Genomic DNA, 25196 nt, shown 5'->3' on the forward strand with positions numbered 1-25196 from the left:
CACACTATTAATCAGGACAAGCCCACTCGTGGTCACACTGACTGATGCCACTTTTACCAGCACAAGATTCACCTTCTTCGAAACCCCCAAACTGATCTCCCAGATTAACATTGTTATCCAAAAATCGCATCCAAACAAGAAACAAAAACTTGTCTGACACACATTCATCATCCCCTTCAGTTTTCAACACTTTCTTCTTTTCATTCCATTCTTCAACACTACTGTTTTCCATTCATCTTCTCCAACTCCACTCGACTCGCTTTCAATATCGACATCCAATTTCGCCATGATTCCCCGAAAGTGCATTGAATCCAAATGACACAGACTTATTAGCTAAGTGCACTGCAACCCATCAGCCATCATCTTATTTCCCAGGTTTGTCCATTACAATAAACAAACAAAACGGTCATTCTACAAATAAATGTGTTTACACAAGACTGTCAATTGAAATAAGTAGCTAATGTTCAATACAATATATTACTATTAGCAGAGAAACCATTGTCCATGTATAAATATTATGGGAAAATATGCCTTTTATATAGCTGCACTAGTTATGAACTACATGCCATGCTATCAGTAAGAAAAGTAGGCCTATGCCTTGGGTCTCTCAACTATGGTGAGCAAAGAAACAAACGAACAGACAGACAGACAGAGCAGCGCTGCCTGCATAGTCAAACTCCCTTGAACGCGCCACATAACTACACTCGCCACGCCTCATTTTTACTCTGACGGAAATGACATAGTGGTCGAGGTCACTGATCCAAGGTGGACTGGAACTTGACATTCATTTACTATTTCGTTACGATAACAGCATATATATTTTAATGATTTTCAACACCATTTTGATAACATCTCTGGGCAGTTTGTTTGCGAGGAGATGTCTGGTGAAGTTCTAAACGCACAGGTAAGAATCTGACCGTACGGTGCACGAGGAGTTTAGTTTTTGGGACTGCCTTCATTGAACATTGATTGGTGGAAAATTACATATTACGCGCTGCTATTGGCTAAACAAGTGAAGGGGTATTTGTTATTGGCTCCTCGAGGAGGAAACGTTCAAGAAATAATCTAGCACGCGATTAGGTAATGCCGAAAGATATCAGAGTTATAAAAACATGTATTCCTCTGAAGTGGTTAGTTGTCGTTCAATTAATCACTCCAGATATATATTGCACATTGACTTGTTTCTGTGTAGCTAGCTAGTTAATAGCCTAATAAAAGACGCCGCCCATGGGCGTCCTGGGTGGTTATAATGCAGCGCCCGAAAAATAACTGTCGAAATGTTTTTTGGGGGGGATACTTGTTTACGAAAATCTAGTTATTTAAAGAATCCGTAATCCTATAATTGTATAATGTGTGGATATCTGTATAGAAACAGTTTGAACCGCATTTTTCTCCAAAACGGCACCTATAACTATGATGTGGTAGAATACGCGTTTTTCGCTCCGTCTAGCACAGCAGCTAATTTGGAGAAGGATGCTATTCTGGACGTTCCTGTATGTGGGCATTACCGCATCTGCAGGACCCCCCCCAATGTATTGATAGTGAGTGTGTTACTACAAATATTTGTACTACTCCCCTCACAGACCATAAGGCCATTAACATTGATATCAAAATATTTACCTCTGATACTAACCTTGATAGAGCATCCTACTGGAAGCTAAATAGCTCATTATTAAATAATGATATAGTTAAGTTTGAGGTTAAAGATCTTCTCTCACACTTTGGGGAAAGGGCTTGTGAAGAAAAATCTTATTGCAAGAACTGGGAGCTCTTTAAATTTGAGGTGTCCAAATACCTTAGAAAATATGGTAGTAATCTTGCTAAGACCAGAAGAGCTGAGGAGGAAAAGGTGATCATTAAGATTACTTCCCTTTCTCAGAGGTCCCCAGCCGGCCTCTCGGGGGAGGAGAAGATGGAACTAATTGAGTTATAAAATAAACGGGATAATATATATATATATATATAGATTAAAAGCAGAAGGAGCCTTTATTAGATCTATGAAAAAAATGGATTGAGGAGGGAGAACAGAATTCATCCTATTTCTATAGACTTGAGAAATGTCACTCTAAATGTAACACTATCCATAAGTTAAACATTGATGGTGTTATTACAGATGACCAAAAATTCATCGTGTCAGGAATCCACAGATGTTTTTTTAACTCACTGAATAATGTTCACTCTATCAGTGATATAGAATCTAAACAGTGTGATGAACCCATCAAAGTTGAAGAGATTATAGAGTCTATCAAACATCTAAAGAACAATAAATAACCAGGTGTTGATGGAATTACATCAGAATTTTACAAATTATTTTCTGAACAAGTAGCTCCCTTCCTATTTGAAGTCTTTTTAGAGAGTATTAAAAACAATGTTCTCCCTCCTACAATGAGTCAGAGGTTAATAACACTGATACCTAAGCCTAAAAAACAAGTACTGCTCATCGATAACTGGCTTCTTTTGTCTTCGTAAAAATGACTATAAGATATTAGCCTTACTACTTGCATTAAGAATTAAAGAAGTATTGGATGCAATCATTGATGAAACACAGTCTGGCTTCATGAGGAACAGACATATTTCTAACAATATCAGACTAGTATTAGACATACTTGACTACTCAGACCTGATAACCGAGGATAGCTTCATATTATTTTTTAGATTTTTATAAAGCATTTGACACAGTAGAGCATCAGTTCCTCTTCCACTCACTTGAGAGACTTGGCTTTGGGGATTTTTTCTGTAAGGCTATTAAGACTTTCTATACAAATGGTAACAGCTCTATCAAATTGAAATATGGCACCTCACCTAGATTTGCGTTAAAGAGAGGAATTAGGCAAAGTTGTCCTATCCGTACCTGTTTTTATTAATCACCCAACTTCTTACAAATTCTTTAAATAATAGTCCTGTACAAGGTATTTCCATAGCTGGTAAAGAAATGGTTATAAGCCAGCTGGCTGACGATACTACACTTTTTCTGAAAGACGCTAACCAAATTCCCCTGTCGATCAATGTGATACAATCCTTTTCCAAAGCGTCTGGTCTATATCTTAACATTAATAAATGTGAACTCATGGCTGTCAAAGATTGTGTGACACCTTCATATTATGGTATTCCAGTAAAAGAAGAACTTACATATTTATGCATAACCATTACAAAGGATCAGAAGTCTAGAGGCTTACTAAATTTGAACCCTCTTATTAAAAAACCCCAGAAGAAGCTAAATCAATGGCTACAGAGGGACTTATCTTTAAAAGGAAGAGTCCTAATAACCAAGGTTGAAGGTATCTCTAGACTAAAAAAGCTGTTAGAATTACAAGTGTATGTATGTCCCTTAAGGTCCTTGTGTTATGTGATATTGTACCCCCTAGCTCAATTGTCCATTGTATATTATCCATATATACTTGTGTTCCATTATGTACTTCCTGTATTGATTTGTTGTTAATAAAAGGAAAAAGGGAAGGGAAAAAAAGTGTCGCAAATGAGTTCTGTAGTACCTGCAGAAGGCCACAGGGAGGAGCAAGATGGCTATAGACCCATACTGGTTTTGCCTTAAAAACCCTAAACCTGTATAACCTATTTTAGCCCTAACCCTAACTCTAGGGTAGGGTAGCCTAAAACACTTTTAGAAACTATTTTAGTAGTAATTTTACGTTAGTATATGCCATTATAGTACTTAGTAGCATTTTGATCATTTAAAAAAATCAAAACCTATGTAAGCATTTTGCTGTATTTTTTTTGTATTAGTTATTATATGTATTATTGCAATGCAGAACACTTGATAAACAAGCCACATTTTATGTTTAATATTTCAAATGTGGTTTGAACTGGGTGTGACCTAGTAACCTCTATGTAAAAGTCCAGCAATTGGGGTGGGATAGGTGGGGCAGGGTTGAGACTGATCTCAGGAATTAATAAGAAAAATACACTTTATTTCTCAGCTGCCTCACCAATGTCTTTTATATGAATTAATAAATTACCTGCTAAATATTTCCAATAGATGGCAGCATAAGACCACTAAGCATCAGTTATAGGCTATAGCAGAAATATGTTTGACATAAAGTAGCATGCAACCAAAGACCATATGTCCCATGATTTTCTAAAATGATTACTCATTACTTTTACAGTAATATTTATTTATTTGGGCTCTCGAGTGGCGCAGCAGTCTAAGGCACTACATCACTACAGACCTGGGTTCGATCCCGGGCTGTTTTGCAGCCGGCTGCAACCGGGAGACCCATGAGGCAGCGCACAATTGGCCCGGCGTCGTCCGCGTTAGGGGTGGCTTTGGCCAGCCGGGATGTCCTTGTCCCATCGCGCTCTATCGACTTTGGGTGGGCCGGGCGCATGCACGATGACTTCAGACGGCAGCTGTATGATGTTTCCTCTGACACATTGGTGCAGCTGGCTTCTGGGTTAAGTGTGCAGTGTGTCAAGAAGCAGTGCGGCTTGGCAGGGTCGTGTTTCGGAAGACGCATGGCTCTCAACCTTCCCCGATCCCGAGTCCATACAGGAGTTGCAGCAATGGGACAAGACTGTAACTACCAATTGGGGAGAAAAATGGGTAAAAGTAATACATAAAGTAAAACCTTTTTTTATTTTTTATATTCATTAGATGTGCTAACCTCAACCCTAGTATACAGTACCTTTGGAAAGTTTTCAGATCCCTTGACTTTTTCCACATTTATTAGGTTACAGCCTTATTTATAAAATTGATTAAATAGTTTTTTCCCTTATTTACAGAATACCCCAGGTTTATATACATTTTTGCTAATTTATTAAAAATCATAAATGGAAATATGACATTTACGTAAGTATTCAGACCCTTTTCCCTTGTACTTTGTTGAAGCACCTTTGGCAGAGATTATAGCCTCGAGTCTTCTTGGGTATGACGCTACAAGCTTGGCACACCTGTATTTGGGGAGTTTTTCCCATTCTTCTCTGCAGATTCTCTCAAGCTCCGGTTTGATGGGGAGCGTTGCTGCACAGCTATTTTCAGGTCTCTTCAGAGATGATTGATCGGGTTTAAGTCCGTGCTCTGCGTGGGCCACTCAAGGACATTCAGAGACTTGTCCTGAAGGCACTCCAGCGTTGTCTTGGCTGTGTGCTTATGCTCGATGTCCTGTTGGAAGGTGAACCTTCACCCCAGTCTGAGGTCCTGAGTGCTCTGGAGCAGGTTTTCATCAAGGATCTCTCTGTACTTTACTCCGTTCATTTTTCCCTCAATCCTGACTAGTCTCCCAGTCCCTGCCGCTGAAAAACAACCACACAGCATGATGCTGCCACCACCATGCTTCACAGTAGGGATGGTGCCAGGTTTCCTCCAGACGAAACGCTTAGCATTCAGCCCAAAGAGTTCAATCTTGGTTTCATCAAACCAGAGATTCTTGTTTTTAATGGTCGAAGAGTCTTTAGGTGCCTTTTGGAAAACTCCAAGCGGGTTGTCATGTGCCTTTTATTGAGGAGTGGCTTCCGTCTGGCGACTCTACCATAAAGGCCTGATTGGTGGAGTGCTGCAGAGATGGTTGTTCTTCCCCATCTCCACAGAGGAACTCTAGAGCTCTGTCAATGACCATCGGGTTCTTGGTCACCTCTCTGACTGCTACCTGACTGCTCAGTTTGGCCAGGCAGCCAGCTCTAGGAAGTGTATTGGTGGTTCCAAACTTATTCCGTTTAAGAATGATGGAGGTCACTGTGTTCTTGGCGACCTTCAATGGTGCAGACATTTTTTGGTTCTCTTCCCCAGATCTGTGTCTCGACACAATCCTGTCACGGAGCTCTAAGGACAATTCCTTTAACCTCGTGTCTTGGTTTTTGCTCTGACATGCACTATCAACTGTGGGACCTTTTATAGACAGATTTACCACAGGTCGACTTCAATCAAGTTGTAGAAACATCTCAAGGATGATCAATGGAAACAGAATGCACCTGAGCTCAGTTTTGAGTCTCATTTGCAAAAATGTCTTTAAAACTGTTTTTGCTTTGTCATTATGGGGTATTGTGTGTAGATTGCTGACGATTTTTATTTTATGTTATCCATTTTAGAGTAAGGCTGTAACGTAACAAAATTTGGAAAGAGTCAAGGGGTCTGAATACTTTCCGAAAGCATTATCTATTCATCTTACATCTTACTATCTCATATGACAGTGCGAGTATACACCCTCGGAATAGAAAAGACAAAAGTGCATCATCCATAGCCCGCCAATAAACTACATCATGCAACCCTCGCGGTTAGCAAATTTACCCGAACATGCCCTTCGTTTGCGCGAGAAGGCGGAGTCCTCGCTGCCGCTGATGGCACAAGCTTTTCGCGGTGCATGTTGAGTTGTCTACTTGTGCGAGAAGGCAGAGCAGCTCGATGCTGGGTGATGAATTTGACAATGAATGTACCAGGGAAATACATTTCTCGACCAGAGGTGACTGAATTAATGTTCAGGATTATAGATGATCGTGATTGAAATAGTAAGCAATTGTAATTTCAAAGCATGAGCATGAAAATAGGTAATAATAAACATGAATCATCATTATAGTAATTCACAGTAATCTGTTAAAATTATGTTTCGGTCCTTGCTCTTGCGTTAGCAGTGTGCAAAGGGACAGAAAAAAGCATGTGCCGGAGGTTTTCTGTGAGGGTGAAGCCTTGTGTTGATCTGACCATCAGTTTCTATACCTAAGGTCACTGAAAAAAAGTGTATATCCTTACTGAAGTACTCAGAATTGCGAAATATAAAAAAAAAAAATTGTTAATTTGATCACTTACAACCATAAAATAGCAATTTACAGCATAACAATGCAACAATGGTCCATATACCCTTAAACCAAAAACACCATACATTTAGTTAATTATTTAAAAAACACTTTCTTAAGCACCAATCAGCAGTTGAAACAATAACGAAGTGGACTCCCGACACTGTTTTGGTAAAAAGCTGTGATGGGGCTGGAGAAATGTAACCACTAAAATGTATAGACAGAGTTAAGAATGCAAAGACTGACCATCCATGGTACAACAACTATAGTTTTAACCATGTTTTGAGGCTTTACAGTTTTTTTCCTACCCTTTTTTTACGAACAAGTAAAACAAGCTTGTATTTTGGGTTCTGATAGAGAATGGCAGTTGAACTAAGCTCATGAGGCAATAATAAGTTGTTTTCTGAATCAATGAGTAGATTTCATTAATTAATTAAAATGTAAAAATGGATGTGGATCCAAAAATAAATGTAGTAACTGTTGATTCACATTTAACACAAACATAGGTAGCTACTTTTGAAGAATCTCAAATATATATAAGATTTTTTTAAACAAATATATTTTTGGGTTACTACATCTCACAATGTGTATATTTATTTTTTTATCAAGTCTGACACCATTTTAATCAGGAGAATCTCCCTTTTGTAATTATTTAGGTCTGGGCAGTGAGCTCTGCTGTCATCGATCACTAGACCAGAAATAGTCAGAAGTTTTTTCATTTTTTTTTTTCAATACTTCCTCATTATGCAGATGTAAGCACAGTTGACACCATCGAGGTGCGGATGTTTACTTTCTACACAAGTTGTTCTTTTTCAGATTCGTCCTAAGAACAGATTGTAGTGGTAAAATAAAAAGGGCTACATTTTTTGTGACATTTAGGGTAAATGGAATTCTAAGCATCACTCTAATCAGAAGAGGCTCTGCAAAGTTTATTTTCAATTTATTTTCTATGGCCTTGCGCTAGTGTTCCAGCTCAGCCAACTTTCCTTGGACATTTTTCAGCTTTGGGTGAATTTTGACTCATTCTATTGTCAAGCCTAACGGTAGCTAGTTATCTGTACACTGGTAGACTGTCCTTCACCCCCGCCTGTTGAGCACTGTTTTCTCGCAGTTCTGTTAAAGATGTCGTGGGCAGGTGTTCGGCAGGCGGGAGCAAAGGACTCTGTGGTAGCTTTGCCAACTAATCCTAAGGAGGACTCTGGTACACAGCAGGCTGGAGGCAGGGGCGACACCGTGTGCTAGCTAACTAGCAAGCCAGCTAATACACAGTGTCGCCTTAGCCTTCCGTCTGATTATGTGCTAGCGGGAGGTGGGGACGACAGGTCGACGGTGTCCTTCACCCCCGCCTGTCGGGCACGGTTCTCCTGCAGCTTTGTTAACGACAGTGAGGGCAGGCGGGAAGCGAAGAACACTGTCTAAAAACACATTATATATTTTTAACCTTTTTGACGCAAATTCAAATGTGTCACACAAGCATGAAGATGCCGTAGTGCCACTTGGTGGACAACGACTGCCATTGTTAGGGCGGAGAGACACTTTTCGTCATGTAGTGTACGTATGTGGACACTTGCTCGTCGAACATCTCATTCCAAAATCATTGGCATTAATATGGAGTTGGTTTCCCTTTGCTGCTATAACAGCCTCCACTTTTCTAGGAAGGCTTTTTACTAGCAGAATATTGCCGCAGGGACTTGCTTCCATTCAGCCACAAGAGCATTAGTGAGTTCAGGCACTGATGTTGGGCGAAGTCAAGTTCTTCCACTCCGATCTCGATAAAACGTTTTTGTATGGACCTCGCTTTGTGCACGGGGGAATTGTCATGCTGAAACAGGAAAGGGCCTTCCCAAAACTGTTGCCACAAAGTTGGAACCACAGAATCGTCTAGAATGTCATTGTATGCTGTAGCGTTAAGATTTCCCTTCACTGGAACTAAGGGGCCTAGCCCGGACCATGAAAAACAACCCCAGACCCTAATTCTTACTCCACCAAACTTTACAGTTGGCTCTAAGCATTCGGGTAGGTAGCGTTCTCCTGGCATCCACCAAACCCAGATTTGTCCGTCAGACAGCCAGATGGTGAAGCGTGATTCATCACTCCAGAAAACGCGTTCCCACTGCTCCAGAGTCCAATGGCGGCGAGCTTTACACCTCTCCAGCCGACGCTTGGCATTGCACATGCTGGTCTTAGGCTTGTCTCGCAGTTCGGCCATGGAAACCCATTGAAGCTCCCGACTAACAGTTCTTGTGCTGATGTTGCTTCTAGAGGCCGTTTAGAAATCTGTAGTGAGTGTTGCAATCGAGGACAGACCATTTCTCTACGATTCAGCCCTCGGTGGTCCCGTTCTACGATTCAGCACTCGGTGGTCCTGTTTTGTGAGCTTGTGTGGCCTACCACTTCGCGGCTGAGCTGTTGTTGTTCCTAGATGTTTCCACTTCACAATAACAGCACTTACAGTTGACCGGGGAAGCTCTAGCAGGGCAGCAATTTGATTAACTGACTAGTTCTTATCACGGTGCCACGATAAAAGTCACTGAGCTCTTCAGTAAGGCCATTTTACTACTAATGTTTGTCTAGTGAGATTGCATGGCTTGGTGCTCGATTTTATACACCTGTCAGCAACGAATTTGGCTGAAATAAACTAATCCACTAATTTGAAGGGGTGTCCACATACTTTTGTATATATAGTGTGTCTTGTCAGTATTTCCATCTTTGGCTTTCCCAAACTTTGGTCCCACCCTGTTCACGCTTCCTCGCCCATAGATACTCACGGCGTGGCATGGCCTAACGTGACCACACACCCGAATGGGTTACAGCCATAGGGTACTCCTGTTACTCCCATGTGAAATTGCCGACATTGTGCATAACCCGTCAACAGCTGCATACATTTTTTTTTTTTTTTATCATTCTATAAACATTTTGGATATGCATGATTGGTCAATTTTAACATACTTCCATGTCGTCTTAATCAACAATCTATATAATTCCCTTCATTGAACAGAAGGGGACTCCGTTGTTTCATTTCCCCCAACGTGCAAGGTGGAATTCCGGTGTGAAACAACAGACCCCCATTAATTTCCAAATAAGGGAAGCGTAGTGGGCATGGGACCGTTGGGCGATGCAAGGGAGTGTGAACAGTGTGTGACCAAAGTTGTGGAAAGCTGATTAGCTGTTGACACCTAGCCTACTTGCTAGCACCAACATAAGGTTGAAGCTAGCGTAGCCACAGATGGAACAATGAGCCAGATGTTTCACCGGATGTATAATTATCCAGTTGGCATTTCCACTCGCCACCAAATATGGTGATAAGAGGAAGCCTAGTGGCCGGCATTGGGAGAAGATGGAACAAGATTAATTTTAGCCAACATTCTGCAAATGTTCTGATCAATGAAACATTTGATCTCAATACGGTTTTCTTGATCCCAAAACTACACTGAACAAAAAGATAAACACAACATGTAAAATGTTGGTCCGATTAAAAAATCTGACATTTTCTTATTTCTCTCAGATTTTGTGCACAAATTTGTTTATATCCCTGTTAGTGAGCATTTCTCCTTTACCCAGATAATCCATCCACCTGACGGGTGTGGCATATCAAGAAGCTGATTAAACAGCAAGATCACTACACAAGTGCACTTTGTGCTGGGGACAATAAAAGATCACTTTAAAATGTGCAGTTTTGTCACAACACAATGCCACAGATGTCTCCAGTTTCGAGGGAGTGTGCCATTGGCATGCTGACTGCAGGAATATCCACCAGAGGTGTTGCCAGAGAATTTAACTTCTGTTTCTCTACCATAAGCTGCCTCCAATGTCGTTTTAGAGAATTTGGCAATATGTCCAACCGGCCTCACAACCGCAGACCACGTGTACCCATGCCAGCCCAGGACCCCCACATCCGATTTCTTCACCTGCGGGATTGTCGTGGGGGGGTATTTCTGTCTGTAATAGAGCCATTTTGTGGGGGAAAAGCTCTGATTGGCTGCTACTGGCTCCACAGTGGGTGAGCCTGGCTGGCAAGTGGGTGGGCCTATGCTCTCCCAGCCCCCCCCATGGCTGCACACCTGCCCAGTCATGTGAAATCCATAGATTAGGGCATAATTAATTTATTTGACTGATTTCCTTATATGAACTGTAAATCAGTGTATTTTTGTTCAGTTACGCACAGAGTGGAGTACGTTTTGTAGACTTTACCCTTTTGCCTAAATCGGCCTAAAATTAACAGCCGACACCCGTCAAAGGCTAGATTTTGACATTGGCGGGTAAGATTGTCTAATTCACCAGCCACGTTGGCGGAGGTTCACAGTCAAGGCTCTACAGTACAGCATTTCATACAACTAGTGCGAGTTGTGATTTATAGCTAAATAAATGCTGCAATGTCTGTTTTCAAAGTATTTCTGCCGTTTTGTTTCATATCTTGTAATGCACAAAGAAATCTGAATCTTAACGTTATCCCACCTCACGCAGCAACACTGCCTGTCTGGCGGGCTGTGAGCACTGCGAGTGAAGTGCTAAAATATATGTTTTTAGAAGCAATGCGCACAGGCATAAAAGTTGGTCTAATTTACTCAAGTCTACTAAAGTGTGCCTTTGTCCTTGTGTATCTTGAATATTTACATTGTTTTGTTCACAAGCTAGCAGAAAGAGACATCGTCAGCCTCTACTAGTGAGATTCTCACAGGCACACGTGATGACTCGAGTCATATATTTGTATAACTAATGCAAGATAGACCACATCCTGTCTTTTCAAATGGGAGCAAATTAATCATAGTGGGCAGAACAAGCAAGGAGGTGAGAGCCTATTGGCGCGCTCTAGCATCTATTTGCATATTTCCCTTATGGAACGCCTACTCTGTGAAGTGCAATAACTCAATTCGCCCTTGCACTCCTTCTAAACAATCCATTTGTTTTTTACTTTGGCAAAGGGTAAAGTTTACAAAAGGTAGTCCACTCTGTTAGTAACATATTCTAGTTTTGGAAACAGAACTGTATTGACATCAAATGCTTCATCGGTGAGAAAATTTGCAGGACGTCGACCAAATCCATTTCTCGCCACTGGGCGTCCTCTCACCACCATATTTGGTAGTGAGTGGAAACCAACTGGATGCGTCACATTTATATATGAAATATTCTAATTGTTCTATCTATGCTCAGTGGCCCTGTTACCAATTAAAAGGGGCAGCTGAACATTTTAGTCTCTGAAGACTCAGGTCACAGAATATTAAATCGAGCAATATACCACATTTACTTCTTAATAGTACAGCATTTGTTGTTTAAGAAGCATAATTAACAATGCTCATCCATTTTTTTTTGTGTAATTATGGCGGGAAAAAAATATTTTGTCTGGTAAAAAATCTGAGTGGCTGGTAGATTTAAAAAAAATCTAAATAATAAATCTAACTGCCACATTGGTTGGAATACAAAACAGTTGTTTTATACCCTGACGTTGTTTGGAGTGTAAGGGCGAATTTAGTTATTACACACACGCACTTCAGAGCAGGCATTCCCTAACAGAAATATGCAAATAATGCTAGAGCGTGCCAATAGGATTTCGCTAGCTCGTGCTTGGCTCTGCCCACCTCCTTGCTTGTTCTGCCCACTTTGATTCATTTGCTCCCATTGGAAACGACAGGCTGTGGTCTATATTGGTTTAGTTATAAAAATCTTTGGCGTGGCAATCTGAATTAACGAGTTCAAGGTGTCTTGGCCGTGAGTATCTGCATTTCATCAGGGCCCGGTTTCCCAAAAGCATTTTAAGGCTAAGTTTAATTTATAGAACCTTCTAAGGAGCATTGTTAAATCGACAAGCTGTTTCCCAAAACCATCCATACTAAAGTTGCTATTTATTTACTGATTGCCTCAGACTACTCGTAGAACAGCGTCTTTAGAAGTGCGTCGTTATTTTTGCAATTCCGCATCACTTTATACACAGAAGATCTCTGCTCAGCATAGAATCAAGCTGTTTGTTTGTCTCTCTGTGACCGTTGATAATTCGGAAACAAATTTGACTAAAATACAAAATTGTCAATGTCTTTGCAATTGAACAAGCAAAGGATAAAAATATATTTCAAATGCAAACTGAGATGGCTGCATTAAAAAACGAAATCCAGTCGGCCTATAGGCTACATACAGTGCCATCGGAAAGTATTCAGACCCCTTTTCTTCTACTATATTTTGTTACGTTACAGCCTTATTCTAATATAGATTTTTTTTTTATCCTCATCAATATACACAGATTGCCCAACAATAACAAAGTGAAAACAGTTTCTTAGAAATGTTAGCAAATTCTTTGAAAATTAAGATACCTTATTTACATATTTTGTTTCCATTGATCATCCTTGAGATGTTTCTACAACTTGATTGGAGTTCACCTGTGGTAAGTTCAATTGATTGGACATGATTTGGAAAGGCACACACCTGTCTACCGTGCATTCGGAAAGTATTCAGACCGCTTTACTTTTTCAGATTTTTGTCTCAGATGAGTCTATACCCATGCCCCCTGTCCAGTGGCTATGCAAGGTGGCCATCACAGGGGTTCGGGGTCCGGCAGGGAAGCTTAATCCTTCTTTACGCAATCCATGCATTAGGCTAAATTCACAAGATAAGCATAGGCCTATAAGGCTACTTCATAGGAAGTGTACATAAAATGCCATTATGTGCAGATTTGTAAGTTAACCTTCCGTTTCGACATATAGCCTAGGCCTAGCTGTTAGACTCTACAAACGAAAAAAGATAAACTAGAAAATTGGAAAAACTATATCAATCTCAATTTTGCAGGGTTGAACATTTTCAATTTTATGAGTGGATCAGACATTTTTTTTAAACATTTAAAATAATATTCTGTTATTCAATTTGAATGATTGTATTATTATTGGATTGATAAGTGTTACATGCACAGAACATGCACTGGCAATGAGAAGAAAAAGTGCGAAAAGAATAGCCTAAACTCTTAATTTGTTCCTCAATTATACAGTGTGAAGGCTATGTGTAGGCTTACCACACACACGCGCACACACGCACGCACCCAACAACTGGCACAATGAATCTGCATTCTTAATTTATCAGCATATGCCAGGAGACCGGGGGTGGAGGGTGGAGGCTAGAGACTAAGACACTACAGGGCAAAGACACTCATAGCTGTGCTCTTCACATACTCCTCACAGACACATCATTGTAGAGCCTGAGGAAGAGCTCTCGTCTTTCACCCTTACCAGGAAGATCTCCCTTTTTAAGTCGCCCGAAAGAATGGAGGAAGGACCTTATAAGTGTGTTAGAGTGAGTGATTTAAGGTTTAACCTGGTACTTGCCTAATAAGCTGGAGTTATTAGGAAGATGGCTTATAAGGAAGTTGATGTATTTTTATTATTTTCTTAACAGGATGGAAACGGAACAGTGAATCGGGTCATTAGGATGGGGACCAGGAAGAGCCAGGTAAATTCATTCATTCATTTAGTTGTAAATGTATATCATTATAATAATTATTTTTATTCACACCTGCACTGTTGGCCCTCAGAGCTTAAGAATTTCACTGTACACAGCAACAACATCTGTGCATGTGACTAAATAAAAATGTAATCATTAATGATTCACAAGCTTGTTCAGATGCTCTACTGTAGGATATTTGATCACTTCATGTCATTAATATTACCGTTCACTAATTCTGGTCACCAAATTTTGACTTAAAATCATTCAGTCATCATAGTAAAATGTCCTCTCAAAAAGCCTCTATTAACCTCCATATTAGTAAGGATTTTTCAGTTGAGAGGTTAGGAAGGGAGGTCAACTTGAAAAGGGTGGATCTGTGTGTACTCATCTGATAAGAGCTCATCCCTGATCTGTCACCATTGTGATAGTCACACAAGTGTCTGTGGCCATGTGTCACAGATACTGTACAGGCTATTTAACTGATGACAATGCATACATTTGTGGTTAACCTGATGTTTATTCGTATCCCAATTAGCTGTTGCACATGCAGCATTTACTCTTCCTTGGGTCCACATAAAACATAAAATACATGGAAGGGTAAAGAACAGTTATAGACAAGAACGGCATTAGATATTATGACATTAAAACTAAAAGTAATATATTGTCAAGGCACCAAGAGACAATTATTTAAAAACTATTTACACACTATTCATACATACATATTCACATACCTACAGTTGAAGTCAGAAGTTTACATACACCTTAGCCAAATACATTTAAACTCAGTTTTTCACAATTCCTGACATTTATCCTAGTAAAAATTCCCTTTTTTAGGTCAGTTAGGATCACCACTTTATTTTAAGAATGTGAAATTTCAGAATAATATTAGAGAGAATGATTTATTTCATCTTTTATTTATTTCATCACATCCCCTGTGGGTCAGAAGTTTACATACACTTTTCTATGGGATTGAAGTCAGGGCTTTGTGATGGCCACTCCAATACCTTGACTTTCTTGTCCTTAAGCCATTTTGCCACAACTTTGAAGTATGCTTGGGGTCATAGTCCATTTGGAAGACCCTTTTGCGACCAAGCTTTAACTTCCTGGCTGATGTCTTGAGATGTTGCTTCAATATATCCACATAATTTAACTCCCTCATGATGCCATCTATTTTGTGAAGTGCATCAGTCCCTCCTGCAGCAAAGCACCCCCACAACATGATGCTGCCACCCCCGTGCTTCACGGTTGGGATGGTGTTCTTCGGCTTGCAAGCCTCCCCCTTTTTCCTCCAAACATAACAGTGGTCATTATGGCCAAACAGTTGTATTTTTGTTTCATCAGACCAGAGGACGTTTCACCAAAAAGTACAATCTTTGTCCCCATGTGCAGTTGCAAAATGTAGTCTGGCTTTTTTATGGCGGTTTTGTAGCAGTGGCTTCTTCCTTGCTGAGCGGCTTTTCAGGTTATGTCGATATAGGACTCGTTTTACTTTGGATATAGATACTTTTGTACCTGTTTCCTCCAGCATCTTCACAAGGTCCTTTGCTGTTGTTCTGGGATTGATTTGCACTTCTCACCAAAGTACGTTCATCTCTAGGAGACAGAACGCGTCTCCTTCCAGAGCGGTATGACGGCTGCGTGGTCCCATGGTATTTATACTTGCGTACTATTGTTTGTACAGATGAACATTGTACCTTCAGGGGTTTGGAAATTGCTCCCAATGATGAACCAGACTTGTGGAGGTCTACAATTATTTGGCTGATTTCTTTAGATTTTCCCATGATGTCAAGCAAAGAGGCACTGAGTTTGAAGGTAGGCCTTGAAATACATCCACAGGTACACCTCCAATACGCTAATTGACATCATTTGAGTCAGTCAGAAGCTTCTAAAGCCATGACATCATTTTCTGGAATTCTCTAAGCTGTTTAAAGGCACAGTCAACTTAGTGTATGTAAACGTCTGACCCACTGGAATTGTGATACAGTGAAATAATCTGTCTGTAAACAATTGTTGGAAAAATTACTTGTGTCATGCACCAAGTAGATGTCCTAACCGACTTGCCAAAACTATAGTTTGTTAACAAGAAATTTGTGGAGTGGTTGAAAAACGAGTTTTAATGACTAACCTAAGTGTATGTAAACTTCTGACTTCAACTGTATATACAGTACAGTTAAATTAGATCTTTAGAAAGAGGAGAGGTGTGCAATTTTTTACTAAACTTGCTTTTTGCCTGAGTAACCTCTGGTGGCAGAACATTCCATGATGACATTGCTCTACATAACTGATTGACGCATTAAATCAGTTTTTTTTTGTTTGGGTACCGTGAAGAAACCCATAGTGGCGTGTCTAGTGGGATATGTATATCTGAAGTGTATGCAAATAGATTATACAAGTGCTTTTGGAATTTTCAATACACAAATGTTTTTAAAAAGACTAGAAGAGAAATAGTCAATCTTTCTTCAACCAGGAAAGACTATCATGTATGTTGTTGATGTTAGTTCTGTGTGTGCAGTTAAGGGCAAGTTGTGCTGCTCTGTTTCGAGCCAGCTGCAGCTTTACTAGGTCATTCTTTGCTGCAGCTGACCATAATACTGGACAGTAATCAAGATCGGACAAGACCAGCGCCTGAACTACTTGTACAGTCGAGTTTAGTCAAAAACACAGAAACTTTTTGTAACAGACATACCTCACCCCTTCTTTAATGCAACTTAGTCAATATGGCTTACTTGACCATGATAACTGACCATCCAATGTTACTCCTAGGAGTCCAGCTTCCTCAACTTGCTCAATGGTCCCACTCGTTATGCACAGCGCCACTGACCCATTTACTGTGTTGGTGTTGCTCATAAAATGTATCATCACTTCAGAATTAGCAGAGCCTACTCTGGAAATGTGACATGTTTAAAGAGTATATTGTTCCAAATAATGTTTAAAAGGCTAAATAAAAAATGGTACTTTTTGAGATATTCATATTAATAATATAAATAATAACTTTTTTATGTTCAATGAATGTGAACATTTTTATTTCAGAATCTAGATATACTCCATATGTTAGTGCACACTATAAGGAGGATAATGACACCAAGATGTTGTCTGTCTCATGTACGATTCACATATCATAACATCTTACAGGAGGCGTGTACAGGTCTAAAAAAGGACCTAAAATGGCCACTTTCATCATGATTAAAAAATATATATGTTTGTCAAGCATCCTTCCTCTCAATTAAGTTTATATGTGAAAATTGCCAGAACAATCTGAGATACCAAAAATATTTTCTGCCTACTCCGGTGTGTACTGTACTGATTCAGATGACTGATGATTGGCTAAAGGAAATGTATAATAAGATGCTAGTTGGAGCTGTTTTGTTAGACTTCAGTGCAGCCTTTAATGGTATTGATCCGCATTTGTTATTGAATCAACATCACCTGCCATCACATGGTTGGAGAGTTACAGGTAGCTGCCTAAATAATGCAAACGTTTGAGTAAATGAGGGATACAAAGTATATTGAATGCAGGTGCTTCCACACAGGCGTGGTTCCTGAGTTAATTAAGCAATTAACATCGCATCACGCTTAAGGTCATGTATAAAAATGTTGGGCGGGCCATTATTTTTGCTACCATGGCTATGCCCTCATAGGATGACATAGCCCCCATCCACAGGACGTGAGTGGTCACTGAATGGTCAGTAGTTAACTTGTTATTTAGAAAAATAGCATTTACTAAGAATAGGCAGCAAACTAATTGGATGCCTGTTAGAGACAGCAAATGGTGCTTTACAATTTTATGTAGTGGAATTACTTTAGCTTCTTTCCACGCCTGTGGGGACACACTTCCTTTTAGGCTTTGGTTAAAGACATGACAAATAGGGGTGGCAATACAGTCTGCTACCATTCTCAATAGTGTCCCATCTAGGTTGTCTATACCAATAAATGGTGGCTTATCATTATTGATGGATAACAATAGTTCCTCAACCTCTCCCACACTAACTTGACCAAATGCAAAACCCGCTATTCTTTCTCTCATTATTAGATCTTTTATACAAAAATACAATGGCTCACTGTTCAATGTTGTAATTTCACACAAAAAATTCTTCTTCACTTTAATGTCCATGTCGTAGCCTTTATCAAGGAAAGTTAAGTGCCCACATTTGCTTACATATCTACATAATGTATGTAATAATATAAAATAATGTCTTTTTTATATTTCAGTTGGCTCGCATCCAGACTGATTATGTGGCAGAGAAACTGAAGACACTTTATCCAGATGTCCATCTGGAAATAGGTGAGAAAAGTAGAGATGTGTAATACAAGAACACTCATACAGCCATACACACTCTCTCTCCCTCCCACTCTCTCTTTCTCTCACTTTTCCTCCCGCTCTCTCTTTCCCTCCCTGACTCTCTCTCTCTATTTCTTTCCTCTGTTTGTCAGCCTTTCAGTTTCTGAACAAATAGTAGATTGTGTTTGGGAGAAGATGGTGTAAAGCATACAACTGTACTGACACACAGTTTACTGTCTTTCGGCTTTGTTGCTCTGACTGTCTGTTAAAGAGAATCTGCTGAAATGGAACTGATGACCTCACTACCACTGTCATTCATAGTCATGATTGTAATACACTACTTTTTCCATTCATTACCAGTTGCCATGTCCACAATTGGTGACAAAATCTTGGACACTGCGTTATCAAAGGTTAGTTCAGAAAAAATAATGCTTGAAATGTGTTTGTAGGTTTTAGATCATTTTCAAACCATTGCAGGATGCTATTTTTATTAACTTTATCAGTGCTGGTGGTATGGCAACGTGGCTGGTATTCCTGTATTTAGCGTCTCAAAATGTGTCTTGGTTGTTTCAGATAGGTGAGAAAAGTCTTTTCACAAAGGAGCTCGAGAATGCGCTGGAGAGGAATGAGTAAGTATGGACAATGTTAATGAAAGTATTGATTTGAGTGACACTCTCCTGGTGACAAGTAGCAAGTCTGATAAATAGCTCTGAACTTTATCAAATTTCATTGCGTAAGAACACGTACAGGTAACTGCCCAAAATAAAGGAAACGAGGAATACAAAAGAATATTGAAAGCAGGTGCTTCCATACATGTGTGGTTCCTGAGTTAATTAAGCAATTAACATTGCGTCATGCTTAAGGTCATGTATAAAAATGGTGGGCATGCCAATATTTTGGCTACCATGGCTATGCCCCCAAAGGATGACAAAGCCCCCATCCCATCATGCTTAGAGTCATGTATAAAAATGCTCAGTTGCCCATTATTTTGACTACCATGGCTAGACCACCAGATCTCAACCAACTTGAACACTTATGGAAGATTCTGGAGCGGCGCCTGAGACAGCGTTTTCTACCACCATCAACAAAACACCAAATTATGTAATTTCTCGTGGAAGAATGGTGTCACATCCCTCCAGTAGAGTTCAAGACACTTGTAGAACCTATGCCAAGGTGCATTGAAGCTGTTCTGGCGGCTGGTGGTGGCCCAACATCCTATTAAGACACTATGTTGGTGTTTCCTTTCTTTTGTCCGTAACTTGTAGATGAGTGCGTTAGAGGTTGGAAAATAAAGAGCAGTTCTTTATTATAGTAATATCTATATTGTGAAACGGGGGTTTATTTTGGTGTTTTGAAATGACAAGGCTGTGGAGTTAATGCAAAAAAACTTGGAGTGTACAACTATTCTGTAACCAGCGTTTCTCTTTCTAACAGGGTAGACCTAGTAGTGCACTCTCTTAAAGACCTCCCGACAACTCTGCCCAATGGCTTCACTATAGGAGCAGTGCTTCAGTGAGTACAAACCCTACTTACTACATCATCAGCACTGTCCATTGTCATCCACACTCTTCTTATAGTTGGACTAAGCAGTGACAGTGTTGTGGGATGGATAGTACCAACAACAACAACCGGAAGATGATGTCTTCCAATAAATGTCCATTCACACAAATCCATTTTGAACTGATCGATGGAAATTAGTTGTCGTTTTCACATTCATTGAGACTGGGCCTATGTCTTTTTTGCAAAAATAAGTTTCCCTTTTGAATACTAAGATTCTCTGTGTGTATGTTTTCTCTTCCTTTCCAATGTTTCTCAAAAGGCGTGAAAGCCCACATGATGCAGTGGTGCTACATCCAAAGAACAGTGGACTGACCCTGGACACTTTGCCAGATGGCAGGTAGGTGTGCTACTATGCCAGGGAGAACAGTGAATGAAAGAGGCCAATTCTCAGTGTTCTGGGGTAAACTTGACACATCACACAGCCTATAATGTCTTTGTCAACCTTTAAGACTAGGACATGGCATATCCTATGATATTCAGTTGGAGTAATTGCAAAAAAAGACAAAACTTAGTAAAAATAATAATAATTTGCGACCATGTCCTTTTGAATTACTGACTGTTACAATGCAATGGTCAATGTGTATATCTATATTTGATCCTTTTGAGAAAACTTCAATGGATGATTTTCAGACCAAACTCCACGTCTGTGTCTGTGTCTGTTCTCACAGTGTGATTGGTACTAGCTCTCTGCGTCGGGCTGCTCAGCTGAAGAAGAGGTTTCCTCATCTGGAGTTTAAAGACATTGTATCGTTTTCTAATGCAGAACTGCTATGATTTACTGTCTGTCCATCTGTGTGTCTTATTGCTGTCAGTATTCATGCATGTAGCTATTGTAGGGGAGACTGGAGGCAATTATAACCGTTTTTGTCCGACTCTATTGCTCAGAGAAGACTTGAACTAGGCCAGTCATTCAAGTTTCTTATATATCTGTCACCTAGTCATTCATACCTGTCGGATCACAATATTGTTTTTATTCCGAAAAGTCATGCAGGGGCAATTGTAACAGTAGCTGGGGTCAAATGTAACACCTACAAAATCAACCAAATGAATGTATTAAAATGAAAAAAGTAATGTTTATGAATAATCCTATCAGAGACGTATGTAATGATTTTGCAAGAAATATGACTATTTCTATGTACGTAACCAATAATTACATGGCCATTTGGTTCCCCTCAAAACATCTGAATAGTCGATGGTACCGAGATTATGTCCGTATACAACTTATTTGGCACTTTACAGGACCCCAAAGCTATTTACAGTTATTGTATGTATAATTCATACAATCTTAAAGTTAAATTCACCTGTTTTCATCATTTGGCTGCTTGGCTCAGGGTCATTTTAACACTGCGTTACGAATGCCCCCCAACCCAGCAGCCATGTCACAACCTCATGTGCCTAGCAAGAGACAGCAAATTAAATCAAGTTTTATTGGTCACATACACATATTTCGCAGATGTTATTGCGGTGTAGTGAAACGCTTGTGAACATTTTTATGTAAGAAATAACACACAAAAAAATGAAATACTGCGAAGTTGCTTAGGCGCTAGAAGCAGAGCTGCCATATCTGGCGTGCCATCTTGAATAGTGACCACATGTCAATGTTTAGCCAACATATGGTGAACAAATTATGCTAGTTGGATTTATTGGACATTAATACTCAGCGCAATATAAGAAAAATATAGCCAATTTTTTTTTAAATACACTCAACTACTTTCACCCCTAAAAAAAATATTTTAAAAATTGCCCATAAAATGTGAGATATTTGGCTGTAACTTTTCAAGCAGGAAAAAACCTAAATGGGCATGTACTGTGTGTTTCATCACTCTAGCTAGCTTCTGTTTGGCAAAATTCAAGGTGTTACAATTGCCCCCAGTCTCCCCTAGTAATTGTTCCTTAACCTGAGCACTATAGCGAGGTAACCTCAACACTCGTCTGAAGAAGCTGGATGAGAAGGAGGACTATGCTGCCATCATCCTGGCGGCAGCAGGGCTGAAGAGGATGGGGTGGGAGGCACGAGTCAGCCAGGTACAGTGCAACCAGCCTTCCCAAACATCTCCGGTGTGCCTGGCCCTCAAGGCAAATGTCATGGCATAACACAAGACACAAAACGTTTCACCAAACAATACAATTTCACAGTGCATACCTATAAATTGACTAGGTATCCCTCTTTCCCTAAGTTGATAAAAATGCTAAGAAAATTGATTTGATAATGTTGTTGTGTTGTATGTCTCTTGGTAGCTATAGAAGCTGCTGTAGAATTTAAATGTTTGTTGGGTTTGGCTCTACAGGTTCTTGGCCCTGAGGACTGTATGTATGCTGTTGGCCAGGTGGGTACAGTTTTTAGCTATTGTTGATGTTTACAGGAAGCACCTGGGGTGCCAGCCGTTATAACCGTTACACCATGAGTGCCACACCGTGCCATCCATTCTGCATGTTGGCCTAGATTCACTGTAAAATATTTAATCTTGGAAGACCGAAGGCATATGAATCCTTTGATGATATTTAAAGGTCCAATACAGCTGTTTTTATCTCAATATTAAAAAATGTCTAGGTAACAATAAAGCACATCAAAAATAGCAGAGACATTTCTCAAGCAAGAATTCTATTAGGACTGTCTGGGAGTGGTCTGATTGGGGAGGGGAAAATGGAAAACTAGCTATTATTGGCAGAGAACTTTGGATCTCTTTCTTGTTGCTTTATTAACTAATTTACTAAAAGGGCATTATCATTTTCACAATTTCACAGTATTATTCCAACCTCAATGTAGAAATATACACTCAGTTGACAGTTTATTAGGTACACCCATCTAGTACTGGGTCGGACCCCTCTTTGCCTCCAGAAGAACAGCCTGAATTCTTTGGGGCATGTGCCAAGAAAACATTCCCCACACCATTACACCACCGCCACCAGCCTGTACTGTTGACACCATGTAGGATGGGGCCATGGACTCATGCTGCTTTAATTCGTTTAAATTAACAGGTGCGCCTTGTTAAAGGTACATTTGTGGAATTTCTTTTCTTCTTAATGCGTTTGAGACAATTAATTGTGTTGTGACAAGGTAGGGGTGGTATACAGAAGATAGCCATAAATGCAATCAATGTTTCAGAGTTCAAGTAACAGACATATCTCAACATCAGCTGTTCGGAGGACACTGCATGAATCAGGCCTTCGTGGTTGATTTGCTGCAAAGAAACCACTATTAAAGGACACCAATGTGTCACAGGGAAATCACATTTTTGACTGCACTGAGACTTTAAGAGAGTCTGCATCCCCCAGGGTGCCCTTGCCGTGGAGGTGCGGGCGCGAGACTGTGACATCTTGGAGATGGTGTCTACCCTGCACCACTCAGAGACTGTGCTGCGCTGCATCGCAGAGAGGGCCTTCCTCAGACGCCTGGCAAGTTAACCATGCGTTTCCCCATACACACGCCTGCCAAAAACATAAACAAGACACCAGCTGCACCTGCTGATGCTGAATAGTTGCGGTTCAAAAGCTGCAGCTTATAGAATTGAATATGTGTATTTTTCTTGCCTCACACAATCAATTTATTTGGTGCATGGATCATAATTTGTGTGCATCAATATTACAAAGCCTTCTCCTCTATTATCACTCTGACCCTTGCTGCTTGGTCCTTTTTGTACACAGGAGGGAGGTTGCAGTGTACCAGTTGCTGTGAACACAGAAGTGAAGGACTCGGTGGTAAGGAAATAGTTAAGACATCTAATCAGAATCGGGAATAGATGCAGAAACCACCAACCATAGAGCTGAGCAGAATTACCTCTAAGCAGATTGCTGTACTGTACTGATTTTATTCAGTCACTTCCAATGGCCTATTTCAAATAATTAGTAGACTAGAAATTATCTACAGATGGAAGTTTTCTGTAATTGATGAGACTGGGTGTGCTCAGGAGTTTAATGCTCTTCTCTCCTGTTCCAGCTCTCTCTGACTGGTGCTGTGTACAGCCTGGATGGAGCTGACAGCTTGAAGGAGGCCATGGAAACCAGTGTAGACCCAGGAAATAAGGTTGGGGACAGGACCTGTTTTTATATGGCCGTCATGCCATATTCCTAATGTTTTATTTACTGTATGTGATATTTTCTGATTTTGTATGGTCGTCATACTTACGATTATCCTGGAATCTAAACTGATATGCTCAGTTTCGAAATTGTGGTGAAAGTTTGGATTTATGGCTAGTTTCATTTTATTCCTAGAATGTGATATTTTAGCCAATTGATTGTCTCCATTTTCCTCTTCTCAGTTAGAGTTGGCGGCAGACATCCAGCATGTTGGGGTAACAGCCCACAATGTGCCTCAGTGTGCCCAGGTAGCAGCTGAGAAGCTGGGGGTGGACCTGGCCAATCTCCTGCTCAGAAAAGGAGCCATGGAGATACTGACCACTGCTCGGAAACTCAACGACGCACGCTAAGGCCCTCTCTCCACTCCTACAGCGGGTCCCAATGTGCTCCCGACCCCTTCCTTTGGCTCTCTAACCTTTTGGCCAAGGGGAACAAGTAGGGAGCGGATTGGGACTGGCTGCCAAACACTGTGCAAGCCATCATCAGCATCCAAGACCAGCAGAAGTCGGCAGGGTCTTGAATAATGTTTACTCTGAATATGTACAGATTCACCTCAGTTGTATAAGCTAAATGTACATGATCCTATTTATGTATGAGCTACTACTCTTGAGAATGGGTAAATACTAGGTGAACATTTGTATAGATGCTGAGGGTTAAGAATGTACCAAACAAAGATTTCTGTGAGTATGACTGACCAACTCCACACACAGTATTACAACTGAACCGTATGACACATCTCAGGCAAGGCCCCTGGCCTTTTTTTAATCACTTTTCTAAACCAGAACAAAATTATGTTCAAACCTGGAATATATTGACAGCAAGAGAATATATAACTCAACTCTTACTGGAAAATGTCTCATACCGATAGTGCCATGTTTGTATACTATGTGCTTTCTATGAAGCCTTCATATCTGCTTCAGCTCTATAAATACAGACCAGTTGTACTGAGTGATTAGTGCTTTTTGAGGTCGTTTCGATTATTTAAAAAATGATCACTGGTTTAGATTTAAATGTTATACATTAAATGCTCTATGCATTGTGGGTTGAATGCAGTAACAGACTAAAACAATAAAAGTCCCATGATGGTAGTGACTGCCCATCAGTTTACCAAATGTAA

General features: G+C 40.2%; 1 protein-coding gene across 4 annotated transcripts; it reads left to right on the plus strand.

Moving 5' to 3' along the window:
* The first annotated feature begins 735 nt into the window (after window positions 1–735).
* Window positions 736–25196, plus strand: hmbsa (hydroxymethylbilane synthase a). Of its 4 annotated transcripts, none has more exons than XM_071337393.1 (15): window positions 766–904; window positions 13902–14013; window positions 14116–14169; window positions 18373–18445; window positions 18803–18852; window positions 19016–19071; window positions 19877–19954; window positions 20262–20339; window positions 20671–20746; window positions 21914–22027; window positions 22291–22329; window positions 23279–23398; window positions 23648–23701; window positions 23940–24026; window positions 24262–25196. In XM_071337393.1, exons 2-15 carry the CDS (start codon window positions 13984–13986, stop codon window positions 24427–24429), a joined length of 1077 nt encoding a protein of 358 aa, XP_071193494.1. In that variant the 5' UTR covers window positions 766–904; window positions 13902–13983; the 3' UTR covers window positions 24430–25196. The 4 variants fall into 4 exon arrangements, with proteins under 4 accessions (XP_071193496.1, XP_071193494.1, XP_071193497.1 ...); XM_071337394.1 differs by lacking the exon at window positions 766–904 and adding an exon at window positions 12347–12447; XM_071337395.1 differs by lacking the exon at window positions 13902–14013 and having other exon boundaries at window positions 736–904.

Source organism: Salvelinus alpinus, chromosome 13, assembly GCF_045679555.1.
Source record: "Salvelinus alpinus chromosome 13, SLU_Salpinus.1, whole genome shotgun sequence".
Taxonomy (NCBI): Eukaryota; Metazoa; Chordata; class Actinopteri; order Salmoniformes; family Salmonidae; genus Salvelinus; species Salvelinus alpinus.